Source organism: Xiphias gladius, chromosome 14 (assembly GCF_016859285.1).
Source record: "Xiphias gladius isolate SHS-SW01 ecotype Sanya breed wild chromosome 14, ASM1685928v1, whole genome shotgun sequence".
Lineage (NCBI taxonomy): Eukaryota > Metazoa > Chordata > Actinopteri > Istiophoriformes > Xiphiidae > Xiphias > Xiphias gladius.
Window position 1 is genome coordinate 10,520,648 of NC_053413.1, and position 23,245 is coordinate 10,543,892.

At 39.0% G+C, this 23,245-nt stretch overlaps 1 protein-coding gene across 4 annotated transcripts; it reads left to right on the forward strand.

Moving 5' to 3' along the window:
• The first annotated feature begins 183 nt into the window (after positions 1–183).
• wls (Wnt ligand secretion mediator) lies at positions 184–22,013 on the forward strand. 4 transcript variants are annotated; one of them, XM_040142841.1, is made up of 13 exons: positions 184–447; positions 4,064–4,336; positions 8,866–8,990; positions 9,342–9,503; positions 9,689–9,825; positions 12,540–12,708; positions 13,737–13,856; positions 17,581–17,678; positions 17,966–18,029; positions 19,348–19,491; positions 19,641–19,724; positions 19,851–20,019; positions 20,987–22,013. In XM_040142841.1, exons 1-13 carry the CDS (start codon positions 342–344, stop codon positions 21,094–21,096), a joined length of 1,761 nt encoding a protein of 586 aa, XP_039998775.1. In that variant the 5' UTR covers positions 184–341; the 3' UTR covers positions 21,097–22,013. The 4 variants fall into 4 exon arrangements, with proteins under 4 accessions (XP_039998775.1, XP_039998776.1, XP_039998777.1 ...); XM_040142842.1 differs by having other exon boundaries at positions 19,851–20,004; XM_040142843.1 differs by lacking the exon at positions 13,737–13,856.
• Positions 22,014–23,245: the final 1,232 nt, after the last annotated feature.

A 23,245-nucleotide genomic window follows, 5' to 3' on the forward strand; every position in this document is an offset into this window, starting at 1 on the left:
AAACAGGGGCGCTATTACAGGCATTCAATGACACGGTAACCTGCATTACCAGCCTCTATTGCAATGCGGTGGCGCTCCACGGATCTTTCCCTGGTCTAGTGTTGTCTGTTCGGGAATAAAGCTGAGTGCTATTCGGTCATGTGATTCCTGTTTTTTTTTTTTTTTTTTTTTTTTCCTTCTCTCTCCTCCTTCCAAGTTGAAAGGCTGGAGCAGAGCGGTTGGGGGGGCCCAGTTTGCCTTCCTGCTGGTCGGTTGATGCAGCGTTTTCGTCCCTTTTCCAAGACATTATTGTTTGTTTCCCGCTCGGTGTGATATTTTTCACTCCAGCCTTTTGTTTCGCGATGGCGGGGGCTATTATTGAAAATATGAGCACCAAAAAGTTGGTGATAGTGGGAGTTATTTTGCTTTTGTTTCAGGCGTTTGCCTTCATGGTCGGCGGCTTAATTGGTAAGTTTTTTTTCCCCTCTTTATCCCTCACTTTTATCATTTATTTAGCTAACGTTTGTCTTTGTGAGCGCGTGCTCGTTGAAATTTAAACGTTAACGTCTCTAGAAGGAAAAAGCCCAAAGTTTTGACTTGGGCGGTTCGTTACATGCCTTCATACCAGCGTTATTAAATCTTTTCGTAAGAAACAAAAGACGGTAAGCGATAACTTTTAGCTGTGTTTTATCTACCTGGGCTTGACGGAGCCGTGGCCAAACAATGTGGTGCTTTGAAATAGTCACTTTGAAACCAAAGCTGCCGGAGTGCACCTCAGCTAAATCACTGCTTTGTGTCAAGGTGTTCGCCGCCTGCATGCCACGACCGCTGGCTTCGTTTCTTTGGCTAAAAATAACACGACACCATTCTTTGTGGGTTAATTTCTGATTTTCAACACAGGAGTGCTGTGAAACACAGCCAACCTTTTTGTGTTTTTTCACTTCTTTGATCCAAACTCGAATGTTCTTGTCCCCCTTTCTCTCCTCATACCCCCCCCCCCCCCCAATCCCCATTCCCCATATAATGTTTGTCTGCTGTGTGGGGCCCCAGGCAGCATCTCTACCTTCCTTTCACTCCTTCCTCTCCCCCAGTGTGTCTCCCCTTCTCCCTAAATCCCTTTCGCCTTGCAGGCAGCGCATTCATGTTCCCTCCTCTTCCCCTCTTTCCCCTAGTTTTTCATTTGCATCGAGACAGACAGACAGTGCACAAACACACACACACACACACACACACAAGTGCACACAGCTGTCAAAGTTCCATTTTGCCTTGAGGACTCTATTGGAGTTGCTGTCAAGTTTCTTCAAATCCACCCACTCACTCACTCACTCACACACACACAGCTACACATACATACTCACTGTTAGTAGAAGTTGAGTGTATGTGAAAGATGCCTACCTTTCTTATGGGCTGAATCTGGAAACCATTCACAGCCCCTAAACACCAGTCAGTCTTCCTATGTCCCTGCAGTCCCTCTCAGTCACTACATGGCTGGTGATAAATTAGCTTGTTTGGTTCGTTCCTGGCTGAGATGGTTTTAACGAAGCCAGATTCCTTTGTGTTTGCTCGGTGGCTGGGGGCGGCAGGGGTAATTGAGTAGAAAAGGGTTTTTCTCCCCTTGTTTTCCGACAAACCCGGTAACACGGCATGGGGTCAGCAGGCTGAGGGGACGCCCATTATTCTGGACACACTGTGATGGAGACTGGAGAAGCTGGTGTGCTGCTGGACTCAGAGCCACTAGATAATTGAACTCCAAGGGGGTCTAAATAACTGGGTTAAATTAAGTTTGGTGTATCTTCTTTGTCACTGTGTGTCTGTGTGTGTGTGTGTTTTTATTTTATTTTTACATAGCTGTTAAGACACTTACACACTTGAAAGTTCCTTGAAGACTGACCTGACTGTGGAGTGTGTGTAACCCAAAGGGTGTGTAAACTGTTAGTGGTGTCTGCCCTTCAACTCTGTGTAACGAGTGAACAGATATGATTAGATGGACAGATAAGTAACATGGTCCTTCTTTACAGGTGCAAGATAGTCTGATTCATTTCTTTTTATAGTGTTGCTTACTTGTACAATTTTCTTACAATTAAAGTTAGAATATCTTTTGGAAACTAGGAATTCCCCAAATATGCAATCTGAAAATATTATTCCTCACCAGCATGTGCTTGCTAGAAGCAACTTTGGCAGTTATAGCTTTTAGTCTACTTAGATACTATAAGTCATTAATTTTTTTTTCATGAGCTGAGTCTAAAAAGTCCGGGCTTTCATGTTCACTCCCATGAGTCAGTACCTCCCGTAAGCATCCTCAGCAGTGATTGCAGCTTGGAGTTTTCCTAGATTCGTCACCAACAGCTTGGCACAAACAGGGCTTGAGTATTTATCCAATTCTTTCTTGCACATTGGCTCAGATAAATTTAGAGCATCTGCACATTTATCTTCAAGTCATTCCACAGAGTTTTAGTGGGATTGAAGGCTTTTTGGGCTACACAAGCACTTTCATATACTTGTTTTGAAGACATTTCGAACTAAACAATTTTTTATTTTTTTTATTTTTTTGGGTTCTCTGAGATTTAGTAACACTGGTTGTTTGTCTCTCTGACGTCATTGCAGCATACTCATTTTGGTTAAGTAACCAGGTCTGGGAAGAATCTGGGTTGTTTCCATATTTTTTTTTTTAATGTCCTAGTTAAAATTACTCTTACAGACTTGCAGCATTTTCTAAATTATTAAAACAAATATTTTTGCTTTAGGGCTGCAATTAACAATTATTTTCATTATTGATTAATCTGGTGATTATTTTGTTGATAAATTCTTTAGTATCTAAAATGTCTCAAAAGGGAAAAACTAAATGTGACACAATTTTCCAGAGTCCAAAGTAATGTCTTGAAATTTTTTTTTTTTGTCTAAACAAAAATACAATACTCTGAGAGATATTTACTTCATATACTTTATTCACTGCCACATGAAAAAGAAAAGCAGCAAATTGTCAGTTTTGAGAAGCTTGAACCATCAAATGTTTTGCATTTTGCTCATTCAAAAATGAATTAAATGGTAGTTGCTGCATTAATTTCACTTTGTCCAGTCAATTTAATTGTTTACAATGCATTCAAATTAAATTTTATGTACCTAAATCAATTTGAAAATTTAGACACCACCACCATCAAAATCATTTCTCAAAAAATGTAACAAATGTAACTGAGAATTTCAACTGTGACTATATCGATATGAATTTGATTTGTTTGTCATTTACAAATCTTACTGGCTCTGCTGTGAGTTGTGGCTCTAATAACACACAATTCAAAATAGTTAAGTGGCTTGAATACTCTTTCAGGCGTTGTAGGTTTTGTTTAAAATATGGATGGTTTTACTCTTGAAGACTTGATCCCATGTTGTCTGTTGTACCTATCAGAAAATATAGCTGAAATCTCAGGCCACAGTTAATCTAACAGTCTAGCTGAACATGCTTATTGTCTGACATCATCTCCCCTACATGATGTTTTAAAAAAACTTGAGCTCATCTTTTTGTCTTGGGGCTACACCTGGACTCTTAAACCTCTCAATGATGTTGTTCACATCAGATGACCTGCTTTTACAACAGGCAACCGAAGTTATTGTGTTCTCATGATAATGATAGATCTTTTCCCAAGTACTACTCAAATCCTGTGAGTAGAGACTACAAACACCAGTCTTGTCAAGCTCATGAATCTCAATGCGTAAACAGTGTAATTGGTGCCTGAGAGCTTTTGGGAATTTTCCCTCCCCATCATTTCAGTAACAGAGAGAGAGGGAGCCTTGCTACCAGGCATTTTCTAAACAGTGTTAAAAGTAATTGCCAAAGTGTTTGGACTGGATTTGGCTCAAACCCAACCTGTTGACTTTTCGTAATGGTTGCTAAGATATTAATATTATCCATGCACAGTTTAATCCACAGTGCTCAAGTTTTATTTATTGATCTTTTTATTCAAACGTTTTGTGTGATTTATTAGTTTGGGGGGAAATTTGTCTTGGCAGGTCCTTGACACACTTTTCTGCAGTATTTCAATATGACAACCAGCCTAACATCTCTCCCACTTTGTAATTGTCTCCCCAGCTCCCAGCCCCACCACAGCGGTCCACTATTTGGCCACCAAGTGTGTGGACACAGTCAAGCACCGACAGGAAACAAAATGGTTCATGCCTTGGGGTCCTGACCAATGCGACAAGATCCGGACCTTTGATGAGGCCATGGCCAAGAAGATTGAGGCCAACAACATAGTATTTGCTGTCCACATTCCTATGCCTAACAAGGAGATGAGCCCCTGGTTCCAGTTTATGCTAGTCATCCTGCAGTTTGACATTGCCTTTAGGATGTATAACCAGATAGGTGAGAACCAAGACTTTCTTATGGGTTTTAAAAAAGGGTGAAGACAACATGGCTCATGTTTCTCCTCCAGTACTTGGCTTTCAAGATGTAGGAGAGGGAAGAAAGACTAAACTAATGTGCACATGTTTGTAAGAGGCAAGGGTGTCTTTCATGTGAATCTTGACAATACCAAAAGCCATTTAGGTGATAATGGACAAGTAATAATTACTTGGTTAATTGTATTTGAAGTTTGGCTACTTGACAATACCTTACAAATTCCCGTTCTTCATGTGCTGCATTTTTTTCAGTGTATGAGATTTTTTTTTTCCCCAGTTGTGTAAATATTTTGTCTCTTATTTCTTGGTTTCACAATCTGAAGGCAAATATTTGTAGAGACTCAATGAGACCACGCTAGCCTCAGAAATATTCACATCCATTGGCACTTCTAATCTTTCAAATCATAAATTCCAGTGAAGAGTCACTCCAGTTTTATCAGTAATACTTATGTTTCTTATATTACTTTCCCTACATTATGTCCTGGTTATGTTGTGTTTTTATTTCAGTTTATCATGGTGAATGCTTGAGGAATTCCCCAGAAGTGTGTCTTTGTCAGTAGATTGGATTTCTCTTACACTGACAGGCAGCAAACAATGATGGATGTCCTGCTGTTTGTTCTCTATAGTGGCATAGACCCTTAGGGGGTTTTATAGATGGGCTTGTCAGGCACCCTTGAGGCAGGTATAAAGAGAGAGGAGAGAGGTAATCTTGACCTGTTTCAAAGTCGGCTGACTGAGCAATGCAGTGTCCTATTATCCAATCCCAAGACCCAGAACCAAATTATTTACATACTTTGCAAATTAGATCATCCCAGTTAAGAGGATTTAAGTTTTCAAAATTTGTAATTTCCCCCCCTCTCCTTGTTTTATAGTCAGAATAAATTAGTTATATTTTGTGTAGAGATTTTTAGAATCATATTTTCTTACGTTTACATTCCACTAATAAAAACAGTATATATTTGCGGGATATTTTGCCCACTTTTAGAGTATTCAGAGTGCAGTAATTGTATGTGAGGTGATTAAAAATCTAAACAAAATAGCATGATGCACCAATCATGACAAATTAAAGAGAATACTGTGAGCAAAACACGTCTTTAACTGTAAATTGTTTTTTTGGCAATTGCACTCCCATTATAGGGCATTATACCACCTCTAATATGTGTCTTACCTTACTAACCACTGAGGTCTCATAGTTTTAGTGATTATTGAAGCTTTGAGCAAACAAAAGAAATTTCAGTTTAAAATAGCAACTTTACTGTAACCCATTTTGTGTCACTACCCAGTGGCAAACACTGTTGTAAAGTGTATCAGTGGATAGTCAGTCCTACAGCATGTCAGTGTGTTAAAGTGCCTGAATGATAGGAAAGGGAGAAGGGAGATAACTTGTATCTTGTAAAAGACAGGCTTTGGTATTCTGGCAGGGGGCTTGGGATCCTGAAAGAAGGGATTAGCGAGGATGATGAGAAAGTTTAATAAGTGAGTGGATCACCAGGAGAGCCTTAGAAAGTTTTGACTCTCTGCGACATCTTTTGCTTTAAGGCTTAGAATATATAGCTATCTATTATAATGTCAACCTGAGTTTCACAACAACCTCCAATGTACAGTCATGTCTACGCTGACAAATGCTAATAAACCTTGATACACATTAATTTTAGGCCAATTTTTGATTAACAGAGAAGTAAGAGATAATTGTAATAATGCAGTGAACGAAAAGTTCATTTTGCTTGTTCACGTTGTGCGCCTCAGTGAAAATCTGTCAGGGAGCTGTGGGCTGTTTATTGCTTGGCTGCCAGACAGACGAGCCAGTGATTCAGCCTGGACCTTCTGCCAGATGCTGCAAACTCATTTTGATTTTTCTGAGCTACAAGAAGTGCTGTGAGAACAAGTGGATGCAGAGGGAGCTACAGAGGGAGTACTATAGATGCTGCATGTAGTAGTGCAGAAGTGGGATTCCCACTTTAAAAACTCCTAATTTTCTGACTATTTTGAACTCAATCCCCTATATCTGACTTCCACCTTGAATCCACTTTTCCTTCATCGTAGCCCATTCTGGAATTCTCCTGAGACAAGGTGGCAAAGCTATAAAGAAAAAAAAAAAACTGCTGAAAGGAAACCTTAGGTTGATGTATATTAAGAATACAAGTAAAAGAGAAATTGCCTAACTTAGTTTAGCTTGTTTGAAAAACAACGTTTACCCTCCAACATATTATAGTATACTTCAGAACGTAACGAGACTCCTCTTTGATTTAATTTCAAAGCATGACTAGGTTCTTACTGATTTCTTTAATGCCAAATGAGATCTAGCAGTACATTACATGACCTTAAAATTACTGTTACTTAATGCCGCTGTGCATGAACCCTGCAGCGGCATGGGCAAAATTAAAATCAAATGTCTGGGGCAAAATGCGAAGAGCTAGTCCCTCGAAACGGATCATCATCTGTTGTTTGGAAGTATTTCGGATTTAAGGCAAGTGATGTTGAGCAAGAACAAATCATATGCAAAGGGTTCCTGTGAGTTGTCTGTGCTGCAAAGCAACACAACTAACTTGTTCGACCACCTGTAAAAACACAGAAAACTGCAGTACGATGAATGCACAAAGGCCAAGAATAACGCTCACGTTAAAGTTTTGGTAGAATTTTTATTCATATTTTGCTTCTAGGAGATGCACTGTGAATACGGACTTGTGTTATTTTGTTGCAGAGATTTGTACGTTAACAGGAAGGCAGCACAGCATGGAAGTGAAAGCAGTGCTCTGTTTACTCAAACGTCAAAGTGCAATAAAAATATTTTTTTCCTTTTAAAATTGATTAATAATCGTGATCTCAATATTGATCAAAATCATGATTATCATTTTGGCCATAATTGTGCAGCCCTAGCACAAAACATTCTTGTCATTTAACAAAATGGAAACACTGTATGCAGTCTATCAAAACTGGCATTTTTTTCTTTACAAATTTTATGACACTTATAACTATTGTTCATTAAAATTGTTAAGATTTGATAAAGACTTGAAAGGATTCACATTCAATAAAATGCAAACAAACTCCGACCCAAAAAACAATGGAGCCAGGTCTTCCACAATTAACAAGATGGCGTCAGGTCATCTGTCTAAATCCTGACCAGAACAGTTGCTGTGCCAAAGATAGGCATATTCGTTTCTGCTGCTGTATGACAAATGAACACAAAGCTATCTCTTCCTTGACTACCTTATCTGTGCAGCAATGTTCATCCCAAAGAAGAACTTCGCCCTTATTAACGACTCCACCCACCCCACTCCACCTCGGCACCAAGCATCCATTGGCTGAGGTCCAGCAATAACACAGCTGTTGAGGAGGCTTAGTTTCCGTGGCGATGGCGGCTGGACTGAAGTGGAATGTTTGCATGAAGTGAGCTGACATTCGAGGGTGTCTGGCTCAACCAATGGCAGAGGGGAGGGCAATACAGAGACAGTTGGCTGCCAGTTCTCATCTGGCTCCCTCTCCCACTGCCTCTGCTTTTTTTTTTTTTTTTTTTTTTTTTTTTTTTTCTCCTTTCTCACAGCAGAGGCCACTGGGTTTCTTTCTCTTCATTCCAGCTTGTTTCATAACGGCAAAAGAGGCACTCTGGAGGGCTGGAGGAGAGAACACTTGGCTTTGTAATGTGATCTAAAGATGTAGTTTTAATAGCTTTGCTTTGGATGTTTTTGTTGGATTCACCAGGCTGGGCTGTTGGAGGCCAGCTCAAGGTCTTGTTGGAGTTTATGTCAAGTAGGAAATAACCTAGATTTGGGCCACCGTGGAGAGCAGATTGAATCACAGACTGTTTACATGCAGAGAAATAATCCTATTAATCTGACTGCTTCAGACTCATTCCAGGTGACAGTGCCACGCATTAGATGATACAACCTTGTATAAACTTGTTTGCTTTAGAATAAACCAACCAAAGCCAGTCCAGTTGAAAATACAGTCTTCTAAATGAACAGAATGATCCTTATAACAGACATTAGTTAGAGCTGCAGCCATGAAGCTCAGATTCTCAGTGATTTAAGCAAAATAAATTTCCATCCTCATCTTTTTTACATTGTTCCACTCTGGATGTGAAACACGTGAAACACTTGCATGCTACCTTAAATGTTAAGCAGATTTTAAGATTGTTGTGGGAAATTTCACTGTGTCAGTGCTACCTGTGTAGTCACTCTGCTGGTCTTACAGTGAAAAGGCTATGGCTACCTGTCATCAGGACTTAATTTTATCCCATCCCTGGGATAATAACAACCAGAAGGGTTGGGCAATGATGAAGTGTAACATATCAAAATACAGATGAACGGGAATGTATTATTCAAAGCACACCCCCCTTTTTTTTTTCTTGCATTATGTTCTGTGAGACTTTGTGCATTTTGAATGATTTGTAAATGTATTTATTGACCTACTTGCACATTCAAACTCTTAAATACAACTATTTGGTAGACTATTAGTTATCTGAGAGTAAATTGCTTTATTAATTTTTGTTTCCAGAGGATGGAGCGATGGTCAACATCGACGTGGGTCTGGCCTACAGAGACGACACAGTCAGTGAGTGGACAGAGATGGCTCACTCTTTTGAACAGAGGAAACTCAGCTGCAACTTTACCACTCCCAGGGTGGGGAAATGACACTCTGTGCTTCACCATTATGCATCTTAAAAATACCAAAAGATTATTCTATTAAGTTGGTATATTTGTAGTCATATAATTTCAACATAGTATGTATCCAGAATAATAAAATACAATACTAATATTACCTGTTATCTTTCAACTGTTACTTAAGCTGATTGTTACTGTGTACAGACAGTAAGACTCTTTGCTGCCCAGCCTGACTGAGACTGTTTAATTATATATGCTGAATTAAGTCTGGCGGCTGTGGCTTAAATATCATTAAAGGCATTTGCAGTAGCAGTTAACTTCAGCTGAATGTGTGTTAAACCAAGAGTGATGTGATGCTGTGTTTTTCAGACCTTTGAGAATGAGGGACGTTACTATGAGTGTGACCTGCTGCCCTTCATGGAAGTTGGTAGCGTGGGCCATAAGTACTATCTTCTCAACATCCGCTTGCCTGTAAATGAGCGCAAGAAGGTCAACGTAGGGATCGGAGAAATAAAAGACATTCGTCTTGTTGTAAGTTTTCATTGTGACCCTGTATTTGAGGCATTTTGGTACACTGTTTAATGTTAACCCACACAGTTAAGAGTCCTTTTCAGCTGTGACAATGGCAAATTTGGTCTATGATATGGTGTTAGTTTTAAAAAATATGATACATAACACAAGTAGTTGTCACTTATGTTTTCTGTTTCTCCCCCAAGAGCATCCACCAGAATGGAGGTTTCACGAAGGTTTGGTTTGCCATGAAGACGTTCCTCACACCCAGCATCCTAATCATCATGATCTGGTACTGGAGACGCATCACCCTAATGAGCAGACCCCCTGTGTTGCTGGAGAAGTAAGGCTGCTCCCTCATTAGTATCACACTGGTGTTCTGTGTTCACCACTGCGTTGTAATGATCATATTTCTTATTTTTAAACCATTTAATTTTTGCCTCCATAATTCCAGTTGATCATCCCAAGATGAAAGTAGAAAGTAACTGAGTTCTACAAGTAGAACTCAGTTTTGATGTGTGTGTTCAGTGGTAATAATGGATAAATTATTCTTATTTTGAAGAACACAGCCAGGACCTACAGTAATATTCATTATAAGCCACGGGCTCTGCTTCAGTGCATCTACTGGGTAAAGGCACATATTAACAATGGATGAAATGTACAAGTAGGTCATGCTAACTCTGCAGTGAAGGTCACTGAGATCAGAGGGCGTTGTTCATCAAGCGTCTGAGGAGGAACGTTATCTACGACCATCAGTAGGTTCCGCTCTGCAAAACTGTAATGTAATTTTAAACAGTAAGGTAGTGTAAGTAAACATCTGTGAAAATTATACAATGGGCCACTTAGTTTCTGATTTTTAAGGAAATGAGCAGAAAAAGAGCTGCTTCTTGCCAGATTTCCTCTGTGGAAAAAAAGGCATTCATCACTGTTTTTATCTTTTTTTTTTTTTTTTTTTTTTTTTTCAATTAAAACATCAGATAACTGTGTTCATTCTTACCTGAACTTTGGAAATTCAAGCCCATCAAGGTTAGAGGTGCTGCCTGAAGCAGATAGTTTGAATGCTATGCTGTGGAAAGTTAAAGTCATGCTCAGAATCCAGTGTTTGTCTAACCCCCTGCCGTGCGGGGAAGACAGATCAGTAAGAGGCAGCGTTCTGCGCCACAGGAAGTGCCTGGCGAAGCGTGAAACACGTTACAAAATCTGCAAGCTAGCACTCAACCAACACATGCTGCACACACACATTCAGGACATACACACCAGCTAGCGAGACACCACATGCACAAAGGCACACACAGCCAGTGTCTCTCTCCTTCCCTCTATCTTTTCCGGCTCAAGGCTCTTATTCCCAAATGACCAGCAGGCTCTCAGGAAGTGCAACTTGTACCCTATTTGTGGACAGCAGATGATTTTTTCATGCTGTAAAAGCTTTACCAGAGTCTCCTGTCATGCTTGTCCACAGAGGTGTCAGAATGGTAAACCTCAGACTTCTTATAAACTTAGAGGACAGATGTGAGTGGGGGTCTCTGTGTGGAAAATGATATAATTCATGACGATATAATTCAGAAAGAGTTATTACACTCAAACATCCATCATCATCATTTTGTGACATTAGAAATTTTTCTTTCTAAAATGAAAAATGTTCCGTGCTCAGCAAAAGCAGATATACAATAGGCATTGTGACTTGCCACAGCAGCAAAAAGCACAGGTGGAATTAATAACATTAATCATGCCTCAGTTCAGTTATTTGTCAGTGAGTAAGCATGCACAATACTAGGGCCCAAGAACTGGCTCCCTCAAATGGAACTAAGATTTAAATAATGTTATTAGTTAGACCTGTGCATTTTCTACTGTTACATGTCCATATGTCTAGTGAAAAAGATCTATTTAGGACCTTTACCACATTAATTTGTACAGATTATCATATAGTATCAAGCCCTTTGTCTATTTACACACACACACACACACACACACACACACACACACACACACACACTCACTTTAACACAGATGGATACTGACCTCAGCTCTCCTGTCTGTGTTGGTAGTGATCAGGGCACATTCCCTGCATACCACTCTAATGTGGTTTCACTCTGTTTGCTTCGTAGAACACCGCTGACGAGCTGTCTGGACTGGAATTGCTTAGAACTTGTGTTACTTTACTTCTGTTACCCACAGCCTTTATATAAACCGTTTGTACCCACATGTTTTTAAGGTCACTGTTTATCTGCTGCCCCCCCCTCCCCCTCTGTCTCTCACACACATACTTTAGCTTTGTTTTGCCCTCTCAACTGACTATTTATGATCATCCTTTTATCTACCCTCAGCATGCAGGAACCTGCTGTAGTAGCTTGGAAGACAAGCTCTGTTCTGTCTGTCTGTAGGCTGATTGTTCTTAATTCGTTCACCTTTATTTCTCTCTGTGTCTGGATTTTAAGGTTTAGGTAGGTTCACTGTAATAAAGAGGTTACTTGGGAATGGAGTGAATTAAGTAGAATTGGATAGGTCAGTGGGAACACACTGTGCTTGTAGCTGAAGGGATAATTTAATCAATAATGTCCCGAGATCTAATGAGCCTTCTTCCGCCGATGTTGTCGTAGCCTTACTGTACAACATTGATTGTGTCTGTGTAAAAACTGCAATACAGATTCAGGTGTAAAACTGTCAGCTTAAATGGCCCTAAATTTCAACTGCCAACACTGATCAAAACTAAATTTTATTTATTTATTTATTTATTTTTTTAAATTGCCAAAAAAAAAAAAAAAAGTTTCCTCAGTGTTTCTACTGTGTTTAGTCTTATCCATTAATCTATCTTGAACATGCCAGTGTGGCTACCGATGCTAAAGGAATTAAGCTAATATGGATATTCATTTAAAATATAACAGTAATTATCAGCAAGCATCAATAGATACATTTAAACACCTATGCATGGTTGGTATTTATGCAAAAGCATCAAAAATTGAATAATCCTACTACTCTCAGCTGTTGTTGTCACCTTTGAATTCAAAGTGGTAATGATGATGATATATGATAGTTTTAAAACTGTTTTTGCTCCTGCAGGGTAATCTTTGCTCTGGGCATCTCAATGACATTCATCAACATCCCAGTGGAGTGGTTTTCTATCGGCTTCAACTGGACCTGGATGCTGCTTTTCGGAGACATCAGGCAGGGCATCTTCTACTCCATGCTGCTCTCCTTCTGGATCATCTTCTGTGGGGAGCACCTCATGGTACTGTACCTGGCAACTAACAAATGTTTGGCATGTTTGATGTTTTTCTGACTGATCTGCAGGCTTGCTTGCCAACTGCGATCTTACTTACAGCCATTTAGTGCTAAAGGTATTTAAGTCCTATCACAGCCATTCTGTGACTAGTTAATGGTGTTCAAAAAGATCAACTGTGTTTCAAATAAGAACAAAACTGAGTGCTTGCTTAGAGGAATGCTTCAGCGCCTGTCTGTCTTTTCCTCTTGCTTAATCCAGGTTAATATAAAAAAGTGTAGCGCACTAACAGTGTTCAGAAAGATTGGATCAAGAAAGCCCTTGAGGGATTCTGTATATATATTTTTTCATCTTGAAGCCGTGAAACTTATTCATGGGTTGGGTAGATCGGCATACAGTATACCAATATAGCGTGTGTCAATTATGCGTGTGTATTTCACATGTCACAACTTTAAAACCTTGAAAAATTACACCATGAAACATAAAATCGAATACTTGTTGGGATAAGGGTATATGTATTTGCAGATACACTTTACATTTCAATACTCATCAGACTGCAAGCTGTCCATCTTCAACTAATCCACCAAATGACACCCAGTGCCTTAAAAAGTATTTACCCTTCCCCCTTGGACTTTTATTATGTTGTGTTGTTCTATAAAATTGATTGGAGTGGATGTAAAAAGAGACTCTTCTTTGAGAATAACAAAGGAAGGAACCTTTAACAGAAATCTTAACAGAAAGCTGTTTGTGTCTGTGTGAACTCAGCTGTGAAGAGTTCAGTTATGCTTGGATGCCTGTTTATTAGGTTTATATTTGTTAGGTCGGCTGTTGTTAGCAACATAAATCCTTATTTGTTTAGCAACACCTCTACTTGTCTAATGCTTTTTGCGACTCTTTCTACACCCTTTGTGATTATAACATGGTATCCTGTTTTCATTTGTTTGTCTGTCAAACTAAATGAGTTAATGTTAAAACCTACAAGTCAAAAAATAAGTTAGGTGTTTTGCCCATCTTATCTTGCTGTCATTTTTGTCTAGGATACACAGTTCTTTGCAGCATGGGTTCTGGGCAGTGGACAAGTGAAGAAGTGTGAGAGCTGTGAACCAGCCACCAAAATCTTCCCTGAACTTGGCCTTCATCCCACAAAAAAGTTGCAGGTCATACTCATCTGACATCTGTAATTTGGCCTGGATTGGGCAGTCATGGAGATGGTCAGGCATTTTTCTCACTGAAAAGAGGGACCATTAACTTAGCAACCTCTTTCAGCTCCATGTCTGCCTCAGACAGGATGATAGTCTTTTTTTTTTTTTTTTTTTAAACCCTCCTCAGCTCTCTGGACACCGGTGTATTCTGCACAACAGGCTGTTTCTCTCTTGTTGGCTGGCAGGCTGAGCTCTGTTTGCTTGTGCAAAGGATTTCTGAGCTTCAGTCAAAGGAGCACACTAAGGTCTATGCAGTGATGTTGCATCACCACCTCAAACAATTTCCTTGACTATTAACTTTTCCCTTACATTATCTATTCCTAAACCTGGTTGCTTGTTCTCAAGGTTCCACTCAGCACACACTCCCAGATAAACTCTTGTGTATGACTCATTGTACACTCTTGTTTGCAGCACCTGTCTTTTCATCACCCAGTCTTTGAATATGTAGTGCTTGTAGTGAAGTGCAGTGTTTTAAGTCAGTTGTGCATGACATCCATTCATCAGTACTTGATCAATCTGAATATCTCAAAATTAATTTCTCTGTTCACCTTCTCTTACAATGGCGAGACATTCTTTTATCCCCAAATATTTTTCAAACGTGTTCTTTTGATATTAATCGAAAGGAATAATAGTCCCTAGCTGGATTTGAAATGGGTACATTGTGGTTATATGATAAGTCTGCTGCTGATTTTCCAGGATACCTCAGGTATGTGCATTTTTGTCAACCTGCTTGATATATTGCGCCAGAACTCCAGCTATTGTATCAGGACAAAAAGCCTCAGTCTTAGTCTCTTCTACACTGAAGTATGTAGTTTCTAATCCTTTACATTCAGTACAAAGAGAACAAGGGATTCAGTAATTGACACGAAGTGCAGTTGGCGAATGAACCACAGAAGAATGTCATGTTACAGTGTCTAGAGTATTCACCTCCCCTTGAACTTTGTCATGTTTTTGGTTTACAACTTTGAATCACTGTAATTAGGGGTTTTTGACACTCACCAATTCAAAGATAGAGAGACTGATCAATATTGCATTCAAAAAATATTCACTCACTTTTTTCAGACTGTTGCAGCCTTATGCTAAAATTATTTAAATTAATTTGATAAATCTACACTCCATACCCCATAATAAAAAAATAAAAAAAATGAAAACAGAATTTTAGAAATTTTTGCAATTGTAATAAGAAGGAAAAACTGAAATACCACATTGACATGAGTATTAGGACTCTTTTTCTGTGAAACTTTAAATTTAGCTCAGGTGCCTCCCATTTCTCTTGGTCCTCTTTGAGATGTTTCTACACCTTGATTGGAGTCCACCTTTGGTCAATTCCTTTAATTGGACATGATTTGGAAAGGCAACCACCTGTCTATAAGATGACAAAGCTGACAATGCATATCAGAGCAAAAAACCAAGCCATGAGGTCAAAGGAATGGCCTGCATAGCTCAGAGACAAGATTGTGTCGAGGTACAGATCTGGGGAAGACTACAAAAAAATAATTCTGCTACTCCAACAATCTGGGCTTTATGGCAGAGTGGTCAGATGGAAGCCTCTCCTCAGTGAAAGACACTTTAAAAAAGCAACAAAAGGACTCTGACTATGAGAAACAAGATTGACTGGTCTGATGAAACAGTGATTGAGTTGTTTGGCCTCAGCTCTAAGCCACATATCTCGGCTCAATACCATCCCAGTGGTAAAACACGGTGGTGGCAGCATCATGCTCTGGGGGTGTTTTTCAGTGGCAAGGACGGGGAGACTGATCAGGGTAGGGGGAAAGCTGAACAGCGTGAAGTACAGCGATATCCTCAAGCCCAGTCCAGGGTGCTCAGGGCCTCAGACTAAGCTGAGGGTTCGCCTTCCAACAGGCCAATGACCCTAAGCACACAGCCAGCGCAGGAGTAGTTTAAGGACAACTCTGTATATGTCCTGGAGTGGCCCAGCAAGAGCCCTGACTTGAACTCAATTAGACATCTCCGGAGAGACCTGAAAATGGCTGTCCTCCAATGGTCCCCATTCAACCTGATACCTTGAGAGGTTCTGCAGAAAAGAGTGACAGAAAATCCCCAAATCCAGGTGTGCAAAGCTTGTCGAAATCGTACCCGAGAAGACTTGAAGCTTTAATCGCTGCCAAAGGTGCTTCAACTAAGTACTGAGTAAAGGGTCTGAATACTTATGTCAATGTGACATTTCAGTTTTTCCTTTCTAATAAATTTGCAAAAAGTTCTAAAATTCTGTTTTTGCTTTGTCATGATGGGGTATTGAATGTAGATTGATGAGGGAATCCATTTTATCATGAGCTGCAAGATAACAAAATGCAAAAAGTAATGGGGTCTGAATACTTTATGAATGCACTGTTACTTACATCTTTAATAACAAATAAGCGTTCAAGTCAGTATTTTGTAGAAGTACCTTCGGTAACATTTACAGCATTGTGTCAGTCTGCAGCAGCATTGCACATCTGGACACTATGGCTTGGCCATTCTAGGACATCACTATACTTTTTTTCTAGGCTATACTGTACCTGTTGTAGACTGCAGCAGGGTATACTCCAGGATTTCTCTTTATTTGGCATTCATTTGAATGTTTTCCCCAACAAGCCATCTAGAGCTTGCTTCAGAGAACCCCACAGCATGATGCTGCCATCACCAGGGTTCATGGTGGGTATGGTGTCTTTTGATCTGCAATAGTGCAATTGGAGAAGCACCAGGACAACAGTTGTTGTCTGTATATTCTCCCTTCTCTGAGCCCTGAGACCATCAGTTACTGCCGTCACCCTCTTGGTGGCCTCCTTCATCAGTGCCCCTCTTGCAGTGATCACTTGCCATACCTTGATTACACATGTGATCACAGTTTAGCTATTATGCATCTTCTAAAAACAGTGGGCTACACCAGTAGTAACTGATGGTTAAGGTGAATACTTTGGCAATCAATTATTTTGTTTTTCGCGTCACTTTGACATTCTGTCAGTGATCAGCGTTAAAAAAACCAACCCCCCCCCCCCCAAAAAAAAACGATTTGTCTATGTGCTGTGATCGAAAATTTGTAAAACAGTAAAACATGAAAAAGTCCAAGGGGTTGAATATTTTCATGGGCACTGTATATTTGGATGGTTTTGTCAGAGTTAACAATTATTAGCATTGAAGAGCAGGGTATAAAATTAGACACACAGTTAAAGGCTGTATTTACTGTCATCTTTTCAGTGCAACTCGCATGATCATCAATCATGCTAAGCTGTACTAATTGTCAGGTGTGTGATCTTAACTGCGTTTCATTTCAAATCCATATTCTGAGGTGACCTCAGAATATCGGCTCTCTGTAATATCTGGACCAGTTCTAGAGAGTTGCAAGTATAGAAACAGTATTTTAAATCAGTCCCTCCAAGGTTTCTCCCAACTTGTGATGTTTTAATTGGTGCGTTTAAATCATCAACATTCATCCTGGTGCACTCAGTTTAATTATGTGACCTTGAAGCATAAAAAAACGCAACAAAACACAAAAATTGCTTACTTTGACTGCAGGGCAGTAATGTTAACTGCAGAATGGCTTTGATAAAGGATTTTTGTTTTATAATGGACCATATGTGATCTATGAAATGTAATCTATTATACCATATACAGTATACTGATTATACAGTACAGTGTATATACACATCTCAAAGTCTGTTTTGTCCTTTTTTCTCAGGACCAGACAGAGAGGAACCGTTTCTCAGTCTACTGGAAGCAGGTTGGACCCATCGTCTTTGGCTCCTTCTGCCTCTTTATCTTTGACATGTGTGAGAGGTGAGACCAAGTTTTTTTTTTTTTCCCCCCCCCATAATATTCAGATCAACAGCCTTTGTTTTACAAAAGTTGTAAATTCCAGTATGCAACACATTATAACAATGTATGATAAAGTTAGGTTCTCTTGTTTTTATTATTATTATTTATTTATTTATTTTTTTTAATTTTCACACATAATCACCTGCTGTTTTATATTTCCCGCTGTTTATATTTTCTAACCTGTGTAATAAAATGCTGACACATTGAATGTAAATCTAAAAGGTAAATGTGCTATTTTGTTTGATCAGAGGTGTCCAGCTGACAAACCCCTTCTACAGCATCTGGGCGTCTGATATAGGGACTGAGCTGGCTGTATCCTTTTTAAACAATGTTTAACAGTAACAGAAAAATAGCTCTTCATCAGCCCTGCAAACAGCTTGTCTTGTCAAATGTACATTCATCAGACAAGCACGATACTAATAAAAACCCTTTGAGAGTGTAAATGGCCAAATCAGGTTGTTTTTCAGTTTAGAAATTAGTAAACATGTTTATGGCTGCTTCACTCATGTTGTTGGAACAGCTGCTATGTCTTTACCTGTTCTGTGCCAAATGCAAGACTTTTCTCCTCATTTATATCTTCTTTTTAAAACACTGGTTATCATGACTGAATTATTTGCTTCCAATTTTTGCACTACTTAGGATTTTCTTCTTTCTTGGCTTCAGCATGAACTGGAAACTGATCTCTAGACTGATATGAGAAGAAATAATTCAGTAATGCCATATGTGAAAGTATTGCCCAGGGTCTTGGGATAATGTGTTTACGTGTGTGTACCTGTTTGTTTTCCTTCCTTGCCAAGCTGAGCGATATGAGATTAATCAGCACACCTCTTCAAAAACAACTGCCACCCTCTTTTTTTCAGTCTTTGCTCCCCTTTTTCCTCTTTTCCTCTGAGACTCACCAGAAGGAAAAGCCTGCATAGTGTTCCTGACTCTCGGCGATTTGACAAAGACATTTGGTACAGTGCCTATAACCAGGGTCATCAAATCTTTGAGTCCCACGGGTGACAAGTTTCTGCTGTGCCTTCTACTGCACTAAAGTCTGCTAAGGTTTTATAAATTAGACACTTTACCTTACAAATATTATAGCAGTTGTTGTTATTCAAAGGTTTATAGTTACTGACGAAAGTGTGTGTGTGTGTGTGTGTGTGTGTGTATATGTATATGTATATGTGTGTGTGTGTGTGTGTGTGTGTGTATGTATATGTATGTATATGTGTGTGTGTGTATGTATATATATATATATATATATATATATATGTATATATATATGTATATATATGTATATGTATATATGTATATATATATATATATAATGAAACTGTAAAGGTTAGTTTATCAAGTTTGTAAATTAAAAATTGTGAAACCTTTTATATCTGTTGTTTTTCACACTTATAGGTCATATTTCAGTTTGCAGTATTTACTGTCTGTAACATCACATTCCAGTGCATATAAGACCAAACCTGTATACTGCATATTCTGCTTGGTTTAAAATGACGAGTGTGTATTTGTGATCAAACAATCTAAGTAATTACATCTTCCATATGGCTACAGTATGAACAACTATTCTCTTGGCAGATGTTTTTTTTTTTTTTTTTTAAGAAGAGTGTTTCCTTAACTGGTGTTGCCTCAGATGGCATTCATAATTGTGGCAGGGATTTGTGCCTGTCTCTACTTCCTTTTCCTCTGCTTCATGGTTTTTCAAGTCTTCCGCAATATCAGTGGCAAGAGGACATCCCTGCCTGCTATGTCCAAGGCCAGACGCCTGCACTACGAGGTGTGATTTCGTCTGTCAATCTTGTTTGTCTCTTTGTTAATCATTACTCAAACCAAAAAAAGGTCATGAAAGTGGAATTGGATTGCTCTGTAACATGTAGCACGTCTTTTAATTAGCTTTCTTAACTCATCCCCTTTATCACCCTTTAGGGTCTGATTTTCAGGTTCAAGTTCCTCATGTTGGTCACTCTGACCTGTGCTGCCATGACTGTCATCTTCTTCATAATCAGTCAGGTGAATCTCATTCATTATCTGATGATAAAATTTGAAGTGTTGCCCTCCTCAGTAAGGACCAGTTAGGTGATAATTGGTGACTTAAAAGTATTTAAAATAGTTTACTTGTCTGTCGTCTTTGTCCAGGTGAATGAGGGTCATTGGCACTGGGGAGAGCACACAGTGCAGGTGAACAGCGCCTTCTTCACCGGTATCTACGGCATGTGGAACCTGTACGTCTTTGCAATCATGTTCCTCTACGCACCGTCTCACAAACGCTATGGAGGCGAGCAGTCAAGTGGTCAGTGCATCACTCGTAACTACATATGTTTATGAGCTTTCTACAGAAATAAGATAGCTGGTGTCTTGTCAGTTGTAAATTGGTGCTGTGTTGATTTGTAGCATTGTAGGTCAGGATGAAACTTTAATTTTTCCTCGTGGGGAAAAAGAGCTATTGTAGCAGTTAGATCTAAGATATAAACTCAACAAAACAACAAATATGATAAAGATAATATAACAATAGACATAGTTTTAAAGGGTTTTTTTCACATGAAGTTTACATTTGCATGAAATTAGGTTAATAATGATTACAATTAGTTTGCATTACTTCTAAGTGTTACATAATTAAATCCTAACTGTTATTTTCTCATTGTATTAATTCAAGTTATTAGATTGGTTGAATCTCAATAGTCTCCCAGTGGCTTCCACTTCATTCTGATGGGTGCAAGTGTCTGTCCTCTGCTGTAAAGCTGCCTATTCATCCAAAGTTTGTTTGTGAAGGAGGGGGCAGATTCCCAGGGGAAAGAAGGGTCTCTTTGGCCCAACAGGGTGATTCTAATGGACACCAGGCTTCCTTCCAGACAGAGAGGGAGGGAGGAGGGGGGAGAGGGGGTGGGGTGGAGAGAGGGAGGGAAGTAATGAAAACCATCCATCCATCTCCTGACGTCAGTGAATCGGGGAGAGAAAAAGAGGATTTGAAGTACTGGAAGCTTTCCCTGAAGTGCGTCAACCAGTCTCATGGGAGGGGGGCCTCTCTCCAAGTTTCAGTCTCTCTGTATTGATTTACATATCAGGACTTGGGTTTCACTTCTCTTTCAGACAAGCTGAAAGTATTTATGTTGATGAAATTTGGCTAAACTTGTGCAACAGATCATTGCCTGCAGTAATACAGATGGAAACAGCAAGAACCCAAACAACAAAATATATGCCCTTAAAATATTTTGAATTCACGCTATACTATTGATAATTTTGGTGTTGATGATTTATCATGTGTATATGTGCAGGAGATGCTGGAGCAAACAGTGGAGAGGATATCCAGCTGACCACTACCATTACCCATGTCGATGGTCCCACTGAGATCTACAAGATGACTGGCAAAGAGGCCCAGCAATAGATTTCACACTGTTATTGGGACTCCCCTCTATTACCTACTGCTCCACTCATCCCCTCCCTCATATATGTAATCAGATGGGCTTTTCTCTTTCCATTGCCTGGTCCTGAAACAGCATCAACATTCCACCTTGCATGTACCTAGTGGTCCCACGGTTGCTGCCCTCTTCCCAGCACCAAACCCTCAGCTGTGTAACTTGTTACGTACCACCCTTTTCCTAAAACTGCCTATTGTATCTCTAAAGGCTGAATATTATCAACACTTCAATTAGTCCTTTTCATTTCATGGTGGAATTTTTTTCTTACATTTCATACTTTATGTAAACTATGTTGTGTTTGTAGATGTTGCACAACGCTTTTGACACAAAGTCAGGTACTGAAAAGCTGCTTTATAAAGAGATTCGAGTGTAAAGAAAAACCATTTCTTGGTCGTCAGAAGTTGCATTTTACAGCAGTTGCTGTAAATATTTTCAAGTACAGTGGGGTTATACTAAGTGGTTTGTAAAGACCTGAGCTTCTGACAAAGATGGACAGCGAAAGCTTGTGGATACTATTTAGCCACTAGGTTTGATTTTGTGCTTTATTACCTGTTATATCCTCAGTCGAGGCGTTTAGAGCCTTTCACACATACATTCTCTTCCATAGAAAGTAGATCATGTGGAGTACTGCTGTCAATCTTAGTTTTTCAAGTGGTGGATTTTTTTTTTTTTTTTTTTTTTTTATAATAGCATTGGGAGAGATGTACAGATCACATAGCCACTTTGGGAAATGCATACTGTACGTTCATTATGTTACAATGTAGATATCTATTTTTTATAAAGTGCTTATTTTCAGCTTCACAAAATATATGCATCAAGCTCTATCAGTATTTTTGAAGTTGACTGTAGCCTATTACACATGGTTCTTAGTTTTGTTCGCTTTCTATGCTAATTTAAATAAAAACTTTTACTTAATATTCTTTTTTGGTGTGTAATGTTTGTTCCCTATGATTGAGTCATATGTTTTATATACAAGCCCTTATTTTTAGTCTTATTTGCCAGTAATTTAAAGAAAACTTTAACCACGGAAATGAAATGTCACTGTAATATCCCAGGAGTACAGTGTGTCTTGTACTCAGTAACTAACTTACAATTCTTCATACTATACTGAACATTCTAATGAAATAATTAGGACTTTTTGTAAGGGTGTACACAGTTGAATCACCTCGTCAGCAAGGTGTTTTTTTTTGTTTTTGTTTTTAATAAATGCACTGAGCTATGTAGGATGCAAGTACTGTATGCCTGAGCATGAACATGTACTCATGTAGGAAGACTGCGCCTCTGCAAGGCTGATCGCAGAACAGCAAACATACTTTCACTTTTCTCCAATCGGTCAAGGTAGCAAGAGTGAATGTATGCAACAGGAAGTTATGCTTTGTTTTTGTTTGTTTTTGTGTGTGCGTGTGCGTGTGCGTGTGGATTTTATGGATATTCTAAGGAACATTTTGAGGACAAACTTGCATTTGCATTTATAATACTTCATCAACAAATATTTTCTACACTTGCACATATGGGTTTCAGAGGTGGATGGTATAATTACTGTAAATACAGATTTCATTTACTATTACTAGTTTTTCTTATATGGGAGATTTTGTGTTTTATCTACTACATTTCATACAGGAAATTTTAACTCTTATGCACATGTCCGACAAATCCAGTTACCAGTTAATCTGTGCATTAAGACTTTTTCTTAAATATGAAATCAGCATAAACAGTATTATACATGTACTACTACTGTTAAGGGGATAAAAGGAATCACGCATGTCAACTTTTCAGGGGCTCTCCTATTGTTCCAACTTTTTTTCTTTCTTGTTCCAGTTTTTACAAAATTATCCCAAAGACCTTTAGATAGCTTTTGCACCCTGTAGAGGAGCACATAACCATTTAATTAATCTTTAATACATGAACACGTAAGAGGTTGATGTAAATTCATAACACTAGCAGGGGGAAGTCTCCAGAATTTGTCACTCGTATTCATAGTTTAATATTAAAATCAGATAGTTTTAGCTTAGTTTAGATCCTCTGCTTATTTTTACCCGCAGACATCTGAGTTTTTTATACACATCCAGGCAAACGATCACACCAGCATGTTATTGTGAAAATCTCCGGAAGTGA

Coding starts and splice junctions, on each gene's coding strand:
- wls (XM_040142841.1), top strand. CDS start 342: ATGGCGGGGGCTATTATTGAAAATATGAGCACCAAAAAGTTGGTGATA. Junction 4,337..8,865: donor TAGGATGTATAACCAGATAG/GTGAGAACCAAG, acceptor TTTTGTTTCCAG/AGGATGGAGCGATGGTCAAC. Junction 18,030..19,347: donor ATATAGGGACTGAGCTGGCT/GTATCCTTTTTA, acceptor GTGTTGCCTCAG/ATGGCATTCATAATTGTGGC.